This window comes from Chionomys nivalis, chromosome 16 (assembly GCF_950005125.1).
Source record: "Chionomys nivalis chromosome 16, mChiNiv1.1, whole genome shotgun sequence".
NCBI classification, from domain to species: domain Eukaryota; kingdom Metazoa; phylum Chordata; class Mammalia; order Rodentia; family Cricetidae; genus Chionomys; species Chionomys nivalis.
In genome coordinates, this window is record NC_080101.1 from 14,053,746 (window position 1) to 14,075,372 (window position 21,627).

Consider the following 21,627-nt stretch of genomic DNA (forward strand, 5'->3'; position numbering starts at 1 on the left):
TGGTTTGGATGGCCTAAGCTGCTTACGTCATGCTCTTTCTTTCCCATAACGTTCTGTGCAAATAGTCCACTGTCTTTTAAAGCTGCAGAAGAGAGACTCCATATCAGTTTGATACTTTCTGATCTGTCTGTCTCTCTACAAGTGTCGTTTGCCCTTGAGAATTGCCTGTAACTTGAATGTAGGAACATAGGCACTTTCTGCTTTGCTTTGCTTTAAGAGTGTCAAGGATTTTATATTTTATTTACTATCCACTTGATAACAGTTGCTACAATGCACTATCGCCAACTCAAGAGTCAATGACCTGAAGATGCACAGTAAAAAGTTCTAGAGAACTTTCATATGTAAATTAAACCCTAAGATGTATTATTTCATAGACAAGAAGCTCTATATGTAAGCCAGCTCATAATTTGGTTCTTCTCTCTGGGTGCACATTTGAAAATTTCATTAAATCCAGGCATACCAGTTTCCTGTACTTCTGAACAACCTTAATTTTATATAATTATATTTGAGTTATTTGAGGGAGTTTGTGTTTTCTCTTTCCCCAGACGAATGGCCCCTGTCATCATGAAATGCTCGCTTCTGAGATTCTCGTTGTGGGCACGGAAGGCAGGGCTCATCACAGGTGTCCTGTTGCCTCTCGTTGCAGAGATCAGCTGTGGCAGCCCTCCCGAAGTCCAGAAGGCCATCTTGGTGGGGAATCCCACCTCCAGCCTGGGCAGTGTGGCTCACTATGTCTGTCAGGAGGGCTTCGAGAGTCCTGGAGAAAAGATCACTTCTGTTTGCACGGAGCAAGGCTGGAGTGAGATCTCTTACACATGCACAGGTACCGATGATTCTGTTCTGCTAGGCCCTGCCACCCGGGAATGCAACAGCAGGGGGTGGAGCATAAGCTGCCTCCCTGCGGCTTGTGCCTGCCTCTGCCGTTTGCTTGGGTGGGCACTTGGCTTTAGATTTACCAGCTTAATCTTGATGGTTTAGAAGGCAGATTGGGAAAATAAGTTATACAGCGAACTTTATGTGTTCTTCTTTTAAAATACCATAATTTAATTCATTATGGTTTTTTGCCTTCTCTCCTTAACCAACTAAGAAAATCTATGAACCATTTTCTCATATTCTTAACACATTTTGGCATGACAGCTTTTCAGGCAAAAGATGGCAAATGCAAGGAATTTCAGTTTTATTTGTATCAAAACACAACATACAAAAAATGTATTATATTGGTTCTTCTTCACTATGCAATTCATTGGTATTATGTATATATTCTTTATTGCATAATCAATCTCCAGAACATCTTATCTTTTAAAACCAGAGTTTCCTATTCCTCACCCCCGCCCCATAGACCGTGGCACCTTCTCTTCTGCTTTCTATCTCACAGGAATTTGATTACTTTAGGCATTCCATAAAAGTAGGACTCATATGGTACTGGAGTTGTTTGTTTGTTTTTAGCTTGGCTAATTTCACTTGGTTTACTCCCCCCCCCTCCGCGCCCCTCCCAGGCAGGGTTTCTCTGTGTAGTTCTGGTTTTCCCGGAACTCACTTTGTAGACCAGTGTGCACTACGTGTGAAACACTCCTTTTGTGGAATTTACAGTGTGGTAGAAGAATCAGACCTCTGCCCAAGGAAATGCGTGTTCACATGTTCTTGTAATGTTTTGTAGAGAAATTCAAACCGTCACAGACTGCTGAAGTCTGTGGGTAAAGAATCCTCGGAGTAGGCAGAAAATTCTTACGTTCAGCTATCTCAATCTTAAATGCAAAAGATGCAGGCTAGAGAGTGGGGAGAAAACAGAAGATGAGAACCCACAACTCTATACTAGCTTCTTCTGGAGACGCCTCACTGGCTGAGCAAAGAAGCAAGACCAAGCCTGTGTAGCAAAGACCAAGGACTCCAGGCGCTTCCGGTTTCCCTAAGACCAAACTGAGCCACACAGGTGGTCTCTGTCTCAGCCCTGCAGCAGCTCCAAGACTTAAAGGTAAAGCTACTTTCCCCAGGATCGTTTGGGAAGAGAGCTGGGGATAGCTGTGGCCTCTTCGCAGTTTGCCAAGTCGCTCAAGGTCCTCTGCTGCCACCGTTGAGAATTTAGTGGGGGTGCAAGAATTAGCCACTACACGAGAAACCAGGAGATCTGCATGGGGCCCAGTAAGCTATTAATTAACTGATCCTTGTACAGCACTTTGAAGAACAAACTTGTTATGTAACCGCTAATCATAATTACTGTCCTCAGCCTTCCACCTCTTGCTAAGGCTGGGGCTGCAGCTGCAGCTGTGGTATGGGCTGAGGCGGGCTTTGATTGAAGGAGAGAAAAAGACATTCTCCCTGGGAGCTCGGCTCTCTCTGTGAGGAGGCTGTGTGCCCTCCATCAGGCCTGGCAGCTCAATTTGATTTTTTACAGATAAAGGGAAAGATTTACATGCTGATTAATTCACGGAAGGGAAGGCTGGAGAAGCTTCTGGAAAAGCGAGAGATGCTGGTTGTCATGGCTCTTGCTTTGCCGCCCCTCTTCTCTTTTCTTTCCCCTGTTTTTCATCAATGTCCTTATCCCCCGTCCTGATTCCCCCTGTGTATTTTGTATTTTCTTCACTCAGTGTTCAGGCTTAGCTTCTTTCCCCATTCTCACTCCCTGTACCCCTCTTTCTGTACTTCTGTGTTTAATTCCAAGCTGGGCGGAGTGAATTACCTGTACACAGGTTGTTTTTATTTACTGTAAGATATTTTTGGAGCCCCTATGCCTCTGCATTAGTGGCATGGATTTCTAATGTTTTTCACTAAGTATGAATTCTAAGAAGATGGTAGGATTTTTTTTTCTTCTCTCAGGCCAGTTTGAACTGGAAATTCCAGACAGCTGGGAATTAGGCAAGTACTTTAGTGTCTGGAAAAACCCGAGGTGGAAGCTTCACATTAGTGAGTCAGTTCACTTCAAGATCAAAGAGGCCGATTCATTCTTGATAAGGCTGTCCCCGGCTTCCATTCTGCCCAGGTCATTTAGCTTTTATGTTTAGAGTCTGGGTTAATAATTACAAGGTTAACCCTCCACGCTCTGTCCCTCCATCACTCCATGCTCTTGGGGGAGTAATGACTCTGTTGAAACAGAGTCTGCCGATCCGCCAGGATCCTTTCTACATCCCATAACTTACTGGTTACGACTGCAAATGCTCCCAAGCTCCTGTTACCTGTGTCCCTTCTTGGTTGTCAACCCTCCTCGTCAGTCCAGTGTGTGCTCACTTGCAGCTCTTCTGTTTTAAATGGACAAGAAAGGCTGGCTGGGTCAATGGGCACATTACTGTAACAGACACACAACTGCACTGGGTATGAATACGTGTGTAAAGTCTGCACTACCAACATCATTCATTACTGTAACAGACACACAACTGCACTGGGTATGAATACGTGTGTAAAGTCTGCACTACCAACATCATTGCTCTGATCACTGAACACCAGCTTGCACGCCCAGGGTTCTCTTGGGGGGCTTTAATGCTTGACTTCACTTCATTGTCACAGGAAACCTGTAAAGCAAGGTTCATTTCACAGCTGAGTGATCTGAGACTCGCAGAGGTTAAGCAATTTTCTTAGGGTCATTCTGTAACTAGGACTTAATGGAGTTATGATTTGAACTCAAATCTGAGAGTCCTGGAATCTCACACTTTCCTGTTCATGTTCTTCCAAACTTGAATTATTTGCATAACATCCTGATTATCTTTGACATAACTAAACAGTGATTTACATAGCTTGTTTTTAAAAATAATATATACACATATATGCATAGTATATATGTACAGATATACATATATATATATAGATATATATATATTCACACGTTTTACACACATACACAGGCACATTTGGGATGGAGTTTTGCTACGTTGCTCAGGCTGGTTAGAGATCTACCTGCCTTAGCCTCTCAAGCAACTCAGTCTATAGACATATATCACCATGCCGGATGTGGTGGTTTGAAAGAAGATGGCCCCCAAAGGGAGTGGCACTATTAGGAGGTGTGGCCTGGTTGGGGTAGGTATGGTCTTGTTGGAGGAAGAGCGTCACTGTGGAGGCGGACTTTGAGGTCTTTTGTTTTAGCGTCACTCAGTGTCACCATCGACTTTCTGTTGCCTACAAGATGTCAGATTTTCAGCTACTTCTCCAGCATCGCTTCCGCCTGCACACTGCCAAGCTCCCTGCAGTCACGATAATAATGGACCGAACCTCTGAAACTGTAAGCGAGCCTCCCGAGTTTAATGTTTTCTTTATAGGAGTGACTGCGGTCATGGGGTCTCTTCACAGCAAGAGAAACCCCAAGACACCTGACAGATATTTAAATTTGTAGTTTTAATATAACAACCAAGAATTCTTTGTAGTATGGGGTATATCATGACTCTGATGAGCTAGATGTGTTTTTCCCAATGTGCACAAAAAACTAACGCCCGATGAACATATAAATATTTTTTTAAATGCCACAAAAAAATTCACCATACACCTTGTAATTCACTTTTACCCATTTTACATGACTTTAACACACAAAAAAGGAAAGAATTAGATTGTTCATAACCTTGTAGGATCCTTCTCTTTGTCAAATTGGAGATGCCTATTTGTCCTACAACTGTACAGAACCAAGGCCTGCTCTTTCTACTTCTGCCCAAGGTCAAACCTGGTGTCTAAGTGGGACTGGTAGGCAGTTCAGCAAGGACAAAAGATAGAGGGCGGGAGATTGACCTTGCCCCTTTAAGGACACGCTACACTTACCTGGACGCGGTGAGGAAGCTGAGTGAGACTGGAAGCTGCTTTTAAGAAAGAGACACCCGCGGTGGTGGCACACGCCTTTAATCCCAGCGCTCGGGAGGCAGAGGTAGGCGTAGGCGGATCTCTGGGAGTTTGAGGCCAGCCTGGTCTACAAGAGCTAGTTCCAGGACAGGCTCCAAAGCTACAGAGAAACCCTGTCTCAAAAAAAGCAAAAAAAAAAAAAAAAAAAAAGAAAGAAAAAAGAGACACCCCTTCCTTCCCATCTGAGCACATTTTCTCTTAGCCCCTCCCCTTCCTCATCCCTGCACTGCCCTTGTTTCCCAGGTCTCTTGAGCAGGTGTTTCTCTCACCGAGCCCCTCTCTATGACCTACTTCTATGTCTCACTTTCACTACCTGTGTCTTCCACTCACAGATCCATGGCTTTTAAGGCTGTTTGACCGCTGGACGGCCAGCAGACAGCTCATATCCAGTGCGTCCTCAAACCAGTTCATCGCTCCCTCTTACAGCCTGCTCTGCCTCCCGTTTCTCTGGAGAGCAGTGAAGGGTGATTCATTCAGACCCTTGAGCACAGAGGCTGGCTGTCAGCCAGGGCTCCTCTCTGTTCCTGCTCCATCACCTCCCATTCATCTCCTTCAGAATTGTTTCTTGTTTCATAATACAGTACCCCGGTTTCATGTCCTAACCTCTTGTCTGAGTATCTGCTTCAGTTTAAAGGCTCTCAGCAGTGGGGTGTAATGCATCTAATTGTGAGTCCGGACTCAGTCCCTCACGCTGTCTAGCCCTCGGAGGTTTCTTAACATCCATGCCTCAGGTCTATAAAATGGACACGGTGATGGCTAGTCATCAGGATATTTTGAACGTGAAAATCCTGTGCCCACTTTCTGGTTCATAGTTATAACTCAATAAGTGTTCTCTCTTTCTTATTGTTTTTATTATTGCTTCTTATGACTGCTGGGAAAATGAGATCAAGCCTGTCAAGAGCAGTCTGAGCCTGACATATAGTTGTCATTGAGTAAACAGTATTATATTCTATTTTATGACCTCCGGTTCTTCTGCACTCCAGTGCTTCCTTCCAAATGGAAAACTGGCCCTCTCGTTATCCTGCAGCTTGTCTCTGTTTGGAGGCGTGCGCCTTTAATCCGGCAAGCAAGCCCATCCCCATCCCCTCCTGTGCATCCTCTGCGGCCTCACTTCTGTACCAACCTGATGTCTCCCCCTCAACATTTGCTCTTCCCTGCTTCGCCCTTTCACGAACATGATATTCAGACCCATTCTTTCTACTCACATGCCCTCCCTTCTCTGCAGCCATTTATCTACCGAGGTTGCGCCCTCTGTGAAACTGAATTTCCCGGGTCCTCCAGTGAGAGCTGCTATCTTCTGTTCTGTGCCCTTCGGTATTTGTGTGGAGCCCGTGATAATGCAATCTGCCTGCATCTGTGTTTGCTCCTTCCGTTGGGCAATATGTTCCTTGAGGGAAGAATGGAGGTGGAGTCTTCCTCACGGGGAGCAATTCTGTAGGTTGTGAGCAGTGAATGAAGAGGAGGCCGCTTCAAAGACTCCCCTACATGGTTTTCTTCTTTTCCTTTTCCCTTCTTTTCAATTTCTTTTCTTTAAGATTTTTTTTTTTTATTATTTTTTATGCAGACAGTGTTCTGCCTGCATGTATGCCTGCAGGCCAGAAGAGGCCAGCAGACCCCATTGCGGATGGTTGTGAGGCAGCATGTGGGGTGCTGGGAATTGAACTTGGGACCTCTGGAAGAACAACAGCCAGTGCTTTTAACCTCTGAGCCATCTCTCCAGCTTCTCTTTTCAATGCCTATGACGTCTGTTTAGTTATTTGTGTGTAGGTGTTGGTGCATGCATGTCATTGTGCACATGTGGAGGCTGGAGGACAACTTAGGGGGCATGTTCTCTCCTTAGGGGTTCAGGATCAAACTCAGGTCATCAGGCTTGCTGGCAAGCTCTTTTATCCACCGAGCCATCTTGTCAGCCTGTGCGTGTTTTTCAGTTATAGGCAAAGTTAGAATTAGTGTGCAAGAGTCATAGTTTCAAAGGGCAGCACTGGTATCTCTATAAAAAAAAAGTCTTTTCACCCCGTTTGTAGGTTCTCGGTGGGAAGAGTCACCAACTCTGCTCAGCTGCTCTTTGGGGTGGAATATCTGGCTCCTCTGTAATCAGATCTGGGTCCCATCTGTGCAGAGTGTGGCTCAGGCTGGAGGCAGATGGCAGCTTTGAGATGTCATTTGCAGTTGTCATAGTGAATGAGCAAAAAGGAAGAACAAGAAAGGAAACCCTTTTCCAATCTCTGCTTGGGTGACACAGGCACCCCAAAGAGGAAGGCTGTTTGCTTTATTGGCAATCAGGGAGAAGATGGGGAGAGAGATACTTCTGTTTCCTCTGAACCAGCTGCTGAGTTATTATCAGAAGGCCGTGTGAGTGAGCGGAGAGGCTGAGCGTTCTGGGGCTCAGAGGATAGCAGCAAAAGTGGTCAGGATACTTGACATTTATCCAGGCTGCTACTCTGGTACCAGCGTCACCATTGTTGCCTGAGGAGGTGAGCCAACAAGGCCGTTACATTACGTCTCCTTGCTTATTCATGCTGGCAACTGGATTCTTTTTTTCCCCACATTCTCTGTGTTCCAAAGAGAATCACTGACATGGGAACCTATGGGTTATTTTAGGCTTCATTGCGGATATTCTGATATCTCTGCAGAAATTTGCATTGTCTTCTCTGCCTCAGTTTATTCTCACTTATTATTAATAGACAGTTTGAATTTACCCCAAAACAGGGCAGCTGGACATAGAATCTAGATAATGCCAAGTAGACCAGGTGAATTTGTCTTTGATTCTGTACAAGAAAACTGAGTTAGCTCTGCAGGTTTTAAAATTCAGGCTCTTTTTTCCTCTTGGTGGTTAAGAATAGATTTACTATAGGGAAGGGACAGGAGCTAGTTAGGGGAATGTTATCTCCCCAGGTAAAGGAATTATAGTTCACATACACACACATGCATGCATGCACACACACAGACGCACGCCTGCATGCACACATGGTTGTACGACCAGAGGTCAACCTTGGGTATTGTTACACAGGAGATGTCTGTTTCGCTGTTTTTATTTTAATGTGTCTGTGTGGGTGTGCTGTGGTTGCTGGTGCCTGGGTCAAATCCCATGGAGCTAGAGTTATAGTTGTGAACTGTCTGATGTGGGTGCTGGGAACCAAACTTGGGCTTTTGAAATGAGGTCTTTCACTGACGTGGAGAGCACTTCCTAAATGGGACAGGGATCTAGCAGTCGCCACCTTCCTAGAGTTGGCGTTATAAGCATGCAACACCAGGCGTGGTTCTGGGCCTTGCTCCTGCCTCTGTGAGTGGAACACCAGTGATATCCAGCAGCCCATCAGATTAAACCATAGTAAATAAATAAGCAAGCAAACAAACAAGCTTGCCTGTGGTGGAGTACGTGAGCCACAGCAAGGAAGCCCCAGATCAGGAGGCACAGCACAGTCACGTCGTCAAAGTGGCTGCAGGGCTAGCGCACACCAGACCCAGGAGCTTGTGAGAGACCTGCCTCCAGGAGAGCTTGAACAGGGCCGTGGAATATTCTTTCTCCTTTTGGATGAAATGAGAATTCTTCTCTCCACGGATGAAAGTGAAATGCATAACTTAGAAGTGTTGTTTTGTTTTTTCCCCCTCTTTGATTTGATGGTAAAAGAAATTGCTTTAATTTTCTTTAATCATTCATTTCTGTTGTATAGAAATGAATGTCAACCTTCTGTCCCTCGACCTTGCTGAGCCCTTTTCTCGGCTTTCATGTTTTTTCTAAGTTTTAATTCCTTCAGAGTGTATGCAAATAAGATCATGCCATTTGCAAATGGAAATGGTTTTAAATATTTATAGGCAATTTGATTTTAAGAAATGAAAAGGCAGGTTTTCCCCATACCACGCAGGTTGGCTGCATCCGTTGGGAACTGTCACTTAAGGGAACTCTTGTGTTTCCCCACATTGCCAGATTCATCACGTGGAACAGAAATGCAGGTTACTTAGAAGAAGCAGAACCCAGAGAAATCATGGCTTCTCACCAGACCAGGATCATGTGGTTTCTGCTAGCAGAATCCCAGGGTGATCAGGGACTCTATGGAGAACTTACTTAGTTTATCCCAAGCTTCTCCTGAGGAGTCACCCTGCATGGTGACACGTGCCATTTTCCTTTTGGGAACAGCAGTCACTCGAATGACTGCCTACCACCCAGGGTAAGATGAGGAAGGGAGACTCCCGCGTCTTCCCGGTGTGGCTTTAAGGCAGCTGTGAATCTGCTGGGTTCTGGACTTGCTCCAGCCTACCTGACGGAAGGAACACCAGTGGCATCCAGTGGCCCATCAAGCTAATCACAGTTGGAGCTCTCCCCACTCTCAGGCACTAATCTTTTTTCTTTCTTTGCCTGGCCAGGCAGTGGAGCCATCTGGGATCGCTCAAACTGCTCACTTCAGCATCTGAGTCGGAGCGTGACTGGTGAGCAGGGACAGCAGCTGGAGAGATGCGCCGTGTCCGCCAGGATTCTCCCAGAGCCCACTGGTACAGCCCATGAGTCAATTCTTTTCTCTTTTCCTATTCTAGAAATAATGGTCGAAATTCATGATGTGTCTGTGTTTAATGGCAGCTGTGTTAGGTGGCACATAAGTCCAGAAAGCATAAACTCCAAGATCATGTACATGGTAAGTAACGTGGGCTGCTTTCCCTCCTAACGCAGAGATGGAAGTGTGAGCCAGAAGGACGTGGCCTACATGGGAACTTCACCCCCTCCGCCACACACACACATGCCCACACACACATGTGTGCACACATGCACACACACACATGCACTCACAGACACACATTCCCCCCCACACACGCATGCTCCCCCACACCCCACTCTGCCGCCTTCCTTCCTCCCTTCAGCTGTCTTTTCCTTCCTTCAGTCATATAAAGTGAAGTGTATAATAACATTGCAAATGTATAATAACAAGCTCCAGCTATTTTAACTTATGAAACAGCATGGTTAATCACTTGGTGTAAAGTCTTGCTTGGCTATTCCTTGCATATTCAAGTCTAGATAAACTTCCTTCATTTTGTGAACTTTCTTGGAATACCCCCTTAAGCAAAAATTTCAGTTAGCGCCAACCCAAAGCTAAGACAGGTTTAGAAGATACTGTTAACCTCCTTCTATCAGAAAAGGATGGTTTTCTTTAATGGATCCTTCATGCTATCATCACACAAGTAACCATGAAGGTAGAATGATGATGTTTTTGTAACTAGGAATAACCACCAGATTATACCGTTTAATGCCGCTGTCTACCAACTGTATAGTTTGAGTGAGAGACGGGAAGATCAGGCTAATTGTTTTCTCATACCAGTGCCCTTTTAAAAAGTGAATGGGATTTGTAAGATATCCGCATATTTTGTGTCTGACGGATACGGCATCCAACAGAATGTGGACGCGGGCCGCGCATCTATGTTTGGCACCCTCGTAGGGCTTGTTTCCAAGCTTACCCTTTCTCCCTCAGCAGGCTGGAAGCATACGCTGAATTGGTGCTAGGACCTCCTTTTGTTGTTGGTCATTTTGTTATGATTATGCTGTGCATTATGATCACCTGGCAGAATGAATCCAGACAGTACCCTGTCCCTTTAAAAGACAAGCTCTGCCCACTCCCAGTCTCTCTCTCTCCTTCTTTTGAAGAGGCAGCTCTTCCCCCTCCTCTTCTCTCTCCTCTCTTTCTCTGTCTCCCTCTTTCTCTCTCTCTGTTTCTCTATTTCTCCTTCCCCCCTACCCTCCCAAACCTTCCCAACACCCTCTTCCTAAATAAAACTCCATACTCCCCAAACTCTCTCTGCATGTTGTATTCTGTTTCCCACACGGTTCCTCAAACTCCATGGAACCTGCAAAGGTCCCAACTCACCCCGAAATCTTTCACATTTGTGGTCGGGAGAGCACTCCAAACAGAGTTCTCACTCTGTCACAGCTTAGGAGCCGTTGTTCCCTGGGATGATTAGATCTTGTCCTCAGGTCCCTCATGGCAGAGCCGGCCCTCTCTCTCCTCCCTGGTTACACAGTATCTAAAATGGAACAGCAGAGGAAACAGCGCGGAGCACCACGAAGTCTCTCCGTCGTTCTACCCAAGTCATGGTGGATCCTCTTGTCTTTCCTCTTCTAAAGATAAATATTGAAAGACAGCAGTCGAATGCTGTGGAATCCGCTCGCGAGGAGACAGTCAACGTGACCACAGACAGCAGGACCCCAGAAGTGTGCCTTCACCTCCAACAAGGTGCCAACTACACCGTGCGCGTTTCTGCGGCCCCTCCCCGGCGCTCCGTGCCCGCCATCCTTGGTTTCCAGACCGCTGGTAGGTGGAAGGAAGTAGCATTTCCTCCTAGAGAATTCTGAGCGGAGGATGCGGGAAGCCAGCAGGGCAGGGGGTTTCAGCTGGTGTGAGTGAAGGGTTGAGGCTGTTCCAGAGCAGAGCAGTAAGAGCAGACATTCTTATTCTCTTGTCATCCGGATGAGTGGCACTGGCGACTGTCTCTCAGCTGAACCCCGGGGAGGAGTGGGTGGTAACAGAAAGGACCAGATGCTGATGCAAGGGTTTGCAGAGGTACAGGGAGTAGAGGGGCTCACGGCTTACCTTTGCTAGGAAGCCCAACAGGCCTTTCTTTCCCTTGCTGAAGGAAGAAGAGGAACAGAGAGGCCCAAGGTCACCTTCTCAGCTACTGTGAGCACTGGCTGGGGAGTCAGGTCAAGAGTGGTTAAGTGGGAGCAGGAGATAGCCCTAGAGTGCAGAAAGGTCCGTGTTGGCAAATGGGGGAGTGGCCCCAAAGGAGCTTTGAGAAGTAGGAGTAGGAGCCAGGCATGGTGGTGCACACCTTTAATCATAGCGCTCTGCTCTGTAGGCAGAAGTAAGTGGACTTCTGCGAGTTTGAAGCCAACATAGCCGACATAAGGCCAGGGTTGCATAGTGAAACTCTGTCTAAAATGAGGAGGAGAAATAAGGACTGGGTGGTGGCTCAGTTGGTAAAGTGTTAGACGCACAGTACTAGGACCTGAATTTGGATTCCCAGCAGACACGTTAAAAGCCTTGAGCAGGCTGGGCAGTGGTGGCGCACGCCTTTAATCCAAGCACTCGGGAGGCAGAGGCAGGCGGATCTCTGTGAGTTCGAGGCCAGCCTGGTCTACAAGAGCTAGTTCCAGGACAGGAACCAAAAGCTACGGAGAAACCCTGTCTCGAAAATTAAAAAAAAAAAAATGCTAAAAGCCTTGAGCAGTTATGCATCTGAAATCTCAGCACCGAGAGACAGAAGGATCCCTGGGGCTTGCAGATCAGCTGGTCTAGCCAAATCAGTAAGTTCCAGGCTATTGAGAGACTGTCTCAAAACATAAATGGTTTAGGATACTCAGGATACGAAGTGTTGCCCTGTAGCTCACATACATGTAGACACACACACAAACACATGCAAACACAAGCGTGTATGCAAAAAGTAGGAACAGGCCGCAGCATGTAAGTGTCATGGGATTTAAAAATATGACACAATTATAATAAGTTGTGTGGGCTTCTGAACTCAGATGGTCCGGTTGTGCAGCAAGCTCTTTGCCAACTAAGCCGTCTCTGCAGCTCAAGTCAATTCTTTTTTACAATGAGGCTTCAGGGACTGAGAGATGACTCGGTAGATAACAGTACTTACTGTACTTGGAGAGGGTTGGTTCCCAGTACCCATGTGGCAGCTCACAGCAATCTGGAGATCCAATGTTCTTTTCTGGCTTCTGTGGTCACTCATACATGTGTGTATACACAAAAACACAAAATCAAAAACAAGTATTTAATTAAGAAAAGAATTTGTATTTAATAATGCTTTATAGATAAACTTTGGGCCGCAGTTGGTGCCATTTGTTATTTTCAGCGAGTCACTTTATAACTAGTTGTTTGATGACCCATTGAGAAAATCTTCCTCAGATATTGCTGTTACCATGCACTGGAGATGACAGCTTAAGACCAGAGAAAAGTAATAAAAAGGTTTGCCTATTGAAATAATATAAGACCAGCTATGAAGTTAGCCCTCTTTGAACTTTTTTTTAACATAAATTTTTAATTGATTATTTGGAAATTTCTTATAATACACCCAATAACATTTACTTACCAGGCTTCCCAGGTCCACTCCCACCCTTCTGACCACCCCTAAAAGAGAAGAAGGGAAAGGGGGAGGGAAGGAGGGAAAAGGGAAGGGAGGAGGAGGAGAGGAAGAGGAAGAGGAAGAGGAAGAGGAAGAGGAAGAAGAAGAAGAAGAAGAAGAAGAAGAAGAAGAAGAAGAAGAAGAAGAAGAAGAAGAAGAAGAAGAAGAAGAAAAGATCAAGTCCAATTTGTGTTGCGCACATACTGACTGGAGCATGGTCGAACTCCAGTGGCCAGCCCCTTAAAGAAAGCTGAGTCTTCCCCGTCCCCATCTCACAGTTGCAAGAGGCAGTCAACTGTGAAGAGCTACATTTCAGCATCCCTATCACAGTTTTAAAGAGTTCTCTTCAATGGCTTTATGTCTATTCTGTTTCTTTGATTTTAATTTTGGGGTGGGGATGGGAGGGATTGTCCCACAAGCCTTCTGTGTCTCCCGTTCTCAACTGTGAGTCTGCGATCATCAATACCACTGCAAAAGAAGCTTCCTTACCTTTGATAGTCAGAGGCAGCAAGGATCATGGGCTTCCACATGGTCTCTGGCGACAGTACAGACCACAGACATCAACATGGCTTCTGGTGGCCGCACAGACCGTGGGCAACCCCCTGCCCTTTGGTGGTAACATGGAGCGTAGACATCAACAGCACCCTGGCCGCCGCAACTCTTAGGACTTTTCAGGAATAAAGATCATTTTACTTCAGGTATATAATGTGAAGAAAAAATAAAGATATGTAATTAGGGAAACTGTAGTGAACGAACTCCCATGGGCTTTCGGGGGTGTGTCTCCTTTTGAAGATGTCATCACAAGACTTCAGTCTCATTTGTCCCTGAGTCAGAATGGCAGCTCTTCTTCCAAATACCTGACTCCCCTCACGTGACTTTTCCACTAGGAAAAAAGTGTAATCTTTGGAATCAGGTAGACCTGGCTTTCCGTATATCTTAACTGTTAGAGTTATGACATAGGGAGGCATAGGGTACACAGTAGGTGTAGGTAAATCTGAACTTTGGGAAATTTTATTTTCAAGATACAATGAAAGCAGTAGTCTCTATTGGGGTCTTGTAAATCCCCAAGTCAAATTTATCTTTGAAGAGGTATGTATAAGTAAATTCATGTTAATTGATGTTGCTTATTAATATTTTCCAGATTTTGGAGTTTGGAATGCAAACTAAAATAAAACTAGTGGATAAGGGCTTGCCTGGCACTGGGTTTGTAATGTGTCCACACTGCTCCGTGTTGTTGATGGACATGGGTTACTGTTGCACGTTAACCTAGTGAGGATTGGAGTCAGGCTAGCCGGAAGCAGAACATATGCACTACCTTTGCTCCGGTCAAAGGTCTGTTACTCTCTCCTCCTAGATTCTGTACAACATGGTGTTTTATTTCACTATCAAGGTATGCTACTTCCTCTCATATGAGTGGGGGAGCTGTACACACACACACACATACACACAAAAGCATACATATGTCACTAACTTGCACACACCTGATAAACCATACACACACACATCACAAACATGCACACACATATTCACACCAGCCACATAAACCATAATACACATCACACATATACACCCTCAGACACCACACACACACACACACACACACACACACACACACACTATTCTGACTGCTCTGAAGAAGTTTGCATCATTCTAGAATTTCCCCCCTTCCTTTACGATTAGGCAAATTTGCTCGTGGGATCATTTAAGTTTTACCCTGTTAGTAAGTTGATTTGCTGACCCCTTTGTCAGTTTCTTTCATGACTTTTGTCAGCTCATGTTTTCTAGAATTTTTTAAAATGTGTGTGTGTATGAGTTGTGTGTATTAGGGTGCCCACCTACTTGTATGTGCTTGTGTGGAAGCCCAAGATTGAACCTGGGTATCTTCCTCTCTTCTCTACCTTTTCTGGTGCTTTTAGACAGGGTTTCACTGTGTAGCCATGGCTGTCCTAGAACTCACTTCATAGACAACAAGGTTGGTCTTAAACTCAGAGATTCTCCTCCTGGCATTAAAGGTGTACACTATTGTGCCACTATTGTGCCCACGCTGCAAGAGCAGCCAGAGCTCTTAACCACCAACCCCAGGTTCTGTTTATTCTCTTTGCAGAGAATGGATTCTGGTTTCTAAACTGTATTTTCCATTTCTACCTTGTTAAATCCATTCTAGTTCTTATTATTTCCTCTTCATTCTTCTCTTAATTTGGTTTTATTGATACATTTGTAAATTCTTGGGATTTTGTTTGATTTTGAGACATGATCTCATGCAGCCCAGGCTGTCCTCAAACTTACTATGTAGCTGAGGCTAGCCCTGAACTCCTGACCCTCCTGCCTCCATTTCACTAGTGCTGGGTTATAGGTATGCCATCATACCCAGAACACTTTTAAATTTTGGAACTGAATGCAAAACTCAACATGAACCCACATTTTCCTGTTTGATAATAAAAGTCCCGAAGGCTTCCCTCTCCCTTGCAGATCTAAGTTTTGACAGAAGCCCTGACACATTGTCAGTTTCTCTTCATCTCTGTTCTCAGGGTATGACTTAATTGCTGTGCTGATTTTCCTTTGACTTAAATAATTATTTTTAAATGTGTCAGTCTGTTTTCTTTTTGCTCTTGCTTCCGTTAATTGTACAATTGCTGTGCTGATTTCCCCTTTGAAGACTTAATTATAATTGTATCACATTGCACAATCAGTGTGATAGATATGCACACATGTCTGAGGGTTCTGTTGCTGTGAAGAGACACCATGACCACTGTAGCTCTTATAGAGGAAGGTATTTGATTGGCGCCGGCTTACAGTTCAGAGGATTGGTTCATTGTCATCATGGTGGGAAGCATGGTGACAGGCAGGCAGACACGGTGATGGAGAAAGAACTGAGAGTTCTATGTAAAGATCCAGAGGCAGCAGGAAGGGAAGGTGAGCCACTGGGCCTGGCTCGAACTTCTGAAAACTCAAAATCCACCCCCAGAGAACACAATCCCCCAACAAGGCCACACCTCCAATAATGCTGCTTCCTATGAGTCTATGGGGACTATTTTCATTAAAACTGCCACAGTACATGCATACATATTTAAATTGTATGTGTTTATGTTTCCTTATGGCATTTTCATACAGTAGGTTTTTGTTGATCATCTCCTATATTTTCCACTAAACTTCATCTCCAGCCTTTTATTAATTATTTTTATTGTTATTATAAGATTTATTTTGTTTTTGTTGGATCCTCTGGAGCTGGAGATACAGATGGTTGAGAACCATCTGAGGTGGGTGTTGGGAACTGAACTTGGGTCTTCTGGAAGAGCAGCAAGGGCTCTGAACTGCTGAGCTGTCTCTTCAACCCCAGCCTTTGCTTTTTAATAATTACACTTCAATGTTAATTTTCAGTCTTACTACATTTTAGCATACATTGAGGATTGATGGGCACCTGTGTGGATCTTACTGCTTGGTCAGGCTGGTTTGATTGCGGTGGATACTGGGTAAGCATATGGAGTCTTGGCATGCAGGTGGAGTGAGGCCTGTCTCAGGTTTACGTTATTAGATCAACTCAGACTTCAGTGGTTGTTTTCCATTTTTTCTTCACTTCTGTTGTAGACGCTAGTTGGTATCAAATCTTGCATGATTTGATGCTCAGTCTTCAGTGTTCCTGACAGAGTCTCTCTCACCAGCAGCAAGCGGCTCACTCTGCTTAACATCCTGTGCCTTACATTACAGTTGGATGCAGTACTGACTTTCTCAGCTTCTTTGTGCTTTTGCTTTTACATAACATGCTGTTAACTATTCTCAAAAGATGTCTGGATGAGGCTGCCAGGGCCAACTCCAAGAGTCAGGACACATGGAACATTTCTGGGGAAAGGCTGGTATTTGAACAGATAAGCGAGCAGGCTTCCATTACTGCTTTCTGGGCTATGATTTCCCTTCTAACATTTTATTCTCTCTCTTTTTTTAATGCCATTTTCCTATGGTTTTTGTTCTTTTATTTTTTATCAGCTCCACAGGTTTATTTTTTCAGTGGGCCGGACAGTACAGATTTTATTTCTCTTCTACAGTTGGTGGAATTTTTAAAAGAGCCTATTGGGGCATCGTTTCTCTGATTACCAGTGGGAACGCTCAAACAGCGCTAACTTCTCTCTAAATAAGTAAGGAAGACAGAGCTGTTCACCTGCTTCTCTTTTTTCCGCTTCTTTCCTTACGCTGTCGGCTTGGTCTGGGGCTTCGTTTTTTTGTTTCGTAGCAATGTTTTCAGCAGCCATGTAACCCTAGGCATGTGCTTTAGTGCATGCAGGACTTACTGCGGATCTTTTAAGTGCCTTTCTCTGTTTCTTCCTCCACTTTTGCTCACCTGTGTAAAGGACAATTTCAATCTTTTTCTCACTGTGGAAATGGGATTCTTTCTGAGCCTGCAGTTAGTTATCTGAGAATGTCTTGTTGTCTTCATGTGTGAATAAACATTTGACTAGAGAGAAATTCTTGAATTATAAACTTGTCTGAAGAATTTTGTAAACAGACCACATTGGCTTTGGACTTTAAAATCTCATTAATGGAGGGTTTGTAAGGAGGCGTGGCTTTCTGTCTTTTTTTTTTTTTTCCTGAGGTGGGGAGTTGCTGAACAATCAACCTTGGGCCTAGCACATGCTAAGCTCTAGCATCCAGCTACCCTCAAGCTCCCCCTTGCCCTGTTTTTAATCCTGTGAGGCAATCTGATTTTCAGTGAGGATATCAGAAACGCCCCCTTTAGCGGTAAAGGTAAGCCATTAGCCATGTGTTCATGCACAAGGTGAGTGCTGACTGACCGCCTGCTTGTGGGCCCTGAGAATTCAGTGAGGGCAGACAGCTTCTGTCCTGGGGAATGTCAGTGCTGTGTGCTGACTCAGTCTTCCTGTGTCCTGGGGACTTTGATCTGTCCACACATTGGGAGCGATTTCCTTCACCAGATCTCCATTTCAGATTGCTGCTTCTTCCCAACCCCATTTTGTTTTCCCCAATCTACCTATGTGGAACCCTCCCCTGCTTTCTCCTTCTAATGTTCACGTCATTTTCCTTCTGCCTTCTGGAGTGTGTGCAGTGTGTGTGTGTGTGTGTGTGTGTGTGTGTGTGTGTGTGTTTACAATGCACTGTAAGTTCTGTTGTGCACTTTCGCTTCCTCTTTGAGGAGTGTGTGGGGAATCTCAGCTAGTTCTCTTTTATATTTCTACCTCTCAACATTTCCTTTCCAGTATCTTCTTTCACTAGAATCATCTCAGATGTTTTTAAGAAATTATTATTGAAAGCACAGGATGGGTGGGTGCTGCTTAATCTTACGGTCAACAACAAAGCAACAGCAGCGAAAATCCTGGACCTCGTCACACGCATTCCTCTCCGTTCCTTTTCTCAGTGCGATAGAATCGTCACCTCACAGGCTTCAAGATGACTTCTGGGGTGGTAAAGCCCTGTCTAGACTGATGCTTCCTCAGAGGACAGATGTCATTCCCTTTGACTTTACTCCCCCCCCCCCCATGAAGGTCGGGTGCACTGGCCTTTGACGGGCCGCTGTGGGGGAAGCTCACCTCCCTGAGTTTAATTTCTGAGCTCATTGTTCCCTTAACCTGTGAAGCGGTTAGTTGTGGGCCAGCTCTGCACTGGTCCGCGGCCATGTCAGAGGAGCTTGTGGAGTTCAAGTTGCCAAATAGCAAAGCTATGGTGATAAGCCCTGCAGAGGCAAAGTCCCGGGGAGATTGTTTCCAGAATGTCACCTGCTTCTGCTGTACTTTCTCTTGCTTGTTACTGTAGTGTTCCTGCCGTATTTGGCGCAATGACTGTGATTACTGTATGAAAAGATCCCACTGTATCCAGTATAGTGTGATCGTTTTCATGAAAAAATTCCACTCCTCACTGGGCGATTTACTTGCAGATCATAATGAAGATGATTTTTATAATAGCAGTGATGATTAGTTAGAGCTATGATTTCATTGGACCTTCTGAGTTAGCCCAAAAGATACAAGTGGTTAGGACAGTTTGCAAAAATGATTTGGGAAATGCTTTAGGTTATTCTGTCAATTGCTCCAATAAGAGACACACACACAAAAAAGACAAAATTAGGCTGGAGTCACCTTCCCCTTTGTTAGATGTGAGAGTTGCGGATGGAAACTAAGAACAAGAACGTTTCATGCCTTATAGACCGTGAATTCTGCCTGTGGGAAAACAGACCGATGATCAAAGAAAGCAGTTATGTCCCTGCACCCAGGGTTAGGCCCGAGGTCCTCGGTCATTTAGCTTACAGAATTAATCACAGGTTTCGGGATGCACCTTAAAGAAGAAAATTGTGAAAGGAAACTAAATGATGCTATTGTGTGTAGCGAAAAGTAGATGGTTAGCTAGACCATGTGAATAGAGCTTTGTAGGAATCCGTCACACTGAAACCACAAAGAGCAGCCTGCCAGGACTAAAGGAGCTGGCTGAAATCTAATTAGCTTGCTTCAGACTTTGTTAATCAGTAATAAAGAATCATTGCTCTGAGGTGAAGATGTTATGGTGGGAGAATTAATAAAAAAGGAAATGTTTAACCACCTGTGGGCTTCTAAGAAAAAAAAAAATCTACCTTGTGATCCTAATGTGATTTCTTCCTGTGCAAAGATTCTAATTTGTTTTTGGAAAGTATCTTACTTGTGGCTGTGGGGTGATCGCCTTTTGCATCTTTGTATTAGGAGGTATAAAAGGGATGAGGAAAAACTAAGAGAAGTAGGAGAACAGCAGGGAAGAAGGAGAAGAGGAAGAAGAACAAGAATGAAAAGAACAAGGAGAAAGGAGGAGGAGGGAGGCAACAGGAGAGAAGAGCGGAACAGAGGAAAAACAGTGGGAGCAGCAGAAGGAGAAAAACGAAGAATTAAGCTTTGCCCCAATAGATAACGTCCCTGTGTGGTCTGTGCATCTGTCCAGTCTTTCACCCACCCCACGCCTCCCCTCCAGTTTCCCTGACCTGCCGAGCAAGCACTGGCTCTCTGGGTGCTGTTTGGCTTCAGGATGTGCAGCCCCTACTGAGGCAGCAGTAAGGCTGTCCTGTCAATCAACCCAGGGTTTTGGTCACAGGAGCTCTCTGGGCCTGGGGTCTCCACTAAGACGTCCTTCCTTGTTGCTGATCTCCAGTGTGCCAAGGACGGACTGAAGGAATTAGCAATGGCAGTGCATTCACTTCTTTCCCTGGCTGCCTCTCAGAATTGCCAGGTGAGTCTTTATCCAGACCACCCAGAAGGTGCCTGATCTCCCCTATCTCAGAAGCTAAGCAGGACAGGGCCTGAGAATTGTCTGGTGAACTCCGTAGAGACCAACACCATTTAGAATGTCTGTGTGGTTCTGAAGTGCAGTTTAGGGGCTAATGGACCGTGGCTCCACAAGGACATTCATCACTGACTTGTCCTGTGACCTGTCTACTGGTTCAAATTCTCTAGTCCTTCCTTTGAAATCTGGAGACCCTGCTCGTTTGCCTGGAAGGCAGGTTGAATCGTCGCCCTGACTCTCCCATAGCCTGGTCACTTTTATGCTGGGCTAAGCATAGATGTCTTTGTACATCTACCTTGCATATGGCAACCAACCTTTGCTTCCGACCTAGATGCAAATTTTGACCCATTTTTAGTTATTCTCAGTCACTTCTGTCAGGAGTGGGTGTGGGAAGGAGAAGCCAGATGCCTTTGTTCCTAGCACCGTCTTCCTCTGAATTCAGACTGTAATGGCTGTGTTATGTGGGAACCCGCCCTCTGAATTCAGACTGTAATGGCTGTGTTATGTGGGAACCTGCAGGCAGTACTTCTGCTTGGGTTTTGTTTGTGTACAGTCGTGGGCTTTATGTGCCGTTTCTTTTGTACATTTCATCAAGCATGAGTTTGAAGCTCCTCGAAAATCCTGTGACTGTCTTTCCCCCTCTGACATCCTTGTAAAAAAATTTTTTTTAAAGATCTATTTATTAAGCATACAATGTACTGTTGGCAAGGAAGGCACCAGGTCTCATTACAGATGGTTGTGAGCCACCATGTGGTTGCCGGGAATTGAACTCAGGACCTTTGGAAGAGCAGGCAATGCTCTTAACCACTGAGCCATCTCTCCAGCCCCCTTGTAAAAATTTTAAACACTGCAAAGATGAAGTAACTATGACAGGTTTTCAAATTCTTAGAACCATGCTTTCACATTTCCCAGTTATGGTCAGGAGTATTGTCTCTCAGCTAATGCCTTGTGCCGCGTATGTTAGCAATATTGAAAACACTTTGGGCAATGCCGATTTTGACTGGGATAATTTGCCATTGCCATGAGTACTTCTTAGATGATATGGACTCCCCTGAGAGACATATATTGAAATTGAATGTAAGAGAGAGTCACTCTAACAGATGGTTGAGCTTTCAATTGAGGCTGCAGATGTAGCTCAGGGGACAGTGCATGGTTTGTACGTGTGAACTTGGGAGTTTGATCCCCTGCACCATATAAAGAAAAACAATCCTTTTTCACTGGTAGAGAATGTAAAGGCTTGTTTGTTAGGAAATTTGCTTTTCCTTAGAAATTACCCCTAGACTCGAAGTGAGCTCTTTAATTCATCCTGTGGACTCTCTTCTTTTTGGCTGTGTTAAGAAAATAAAGGATCGCAGGAATTCTGCACCCACAGGAGGCAAGGAATGACTTTTTCTAGATAATGGTTAGAACAGCCTTCTCCCTGGTTCTTAATCACCTCAGCTGAACACAGCTCAG

The 21,627-nt window shown here is 44.9% G+C and overlaps 1 protein-coding gene across 3 annotated transcripts in view; it reads left to right on the plus strand.

Moving 5' to 3' along the window:
- The window catches only part of Susd1 (sushi domain containing 1), a 121,353-nt gene that overhangs the window by 47,305 nt on the left and 52,421 nt on the right, over positions 1-21,627 (plus strand). For all 3 annotated transcript variants that reach the window (XM_057790813.1, XM_057790811.1, XM_057790812.1), the window contains exons 6-8: positions 647-823; positions 9,346-9,443; positions 10,922-11,108. In XM_057790813.1, the coding sequence (XP_057646796.1) occupies positions 647-823; positions 9,346-9,443; positions 10,922-11,108 (462 nt within the window). The remainder of the gene's footprint in view (positions 1-646; positions 824-9,345; positions 9,444-10,921; positions 11,109-21,627) is intronic.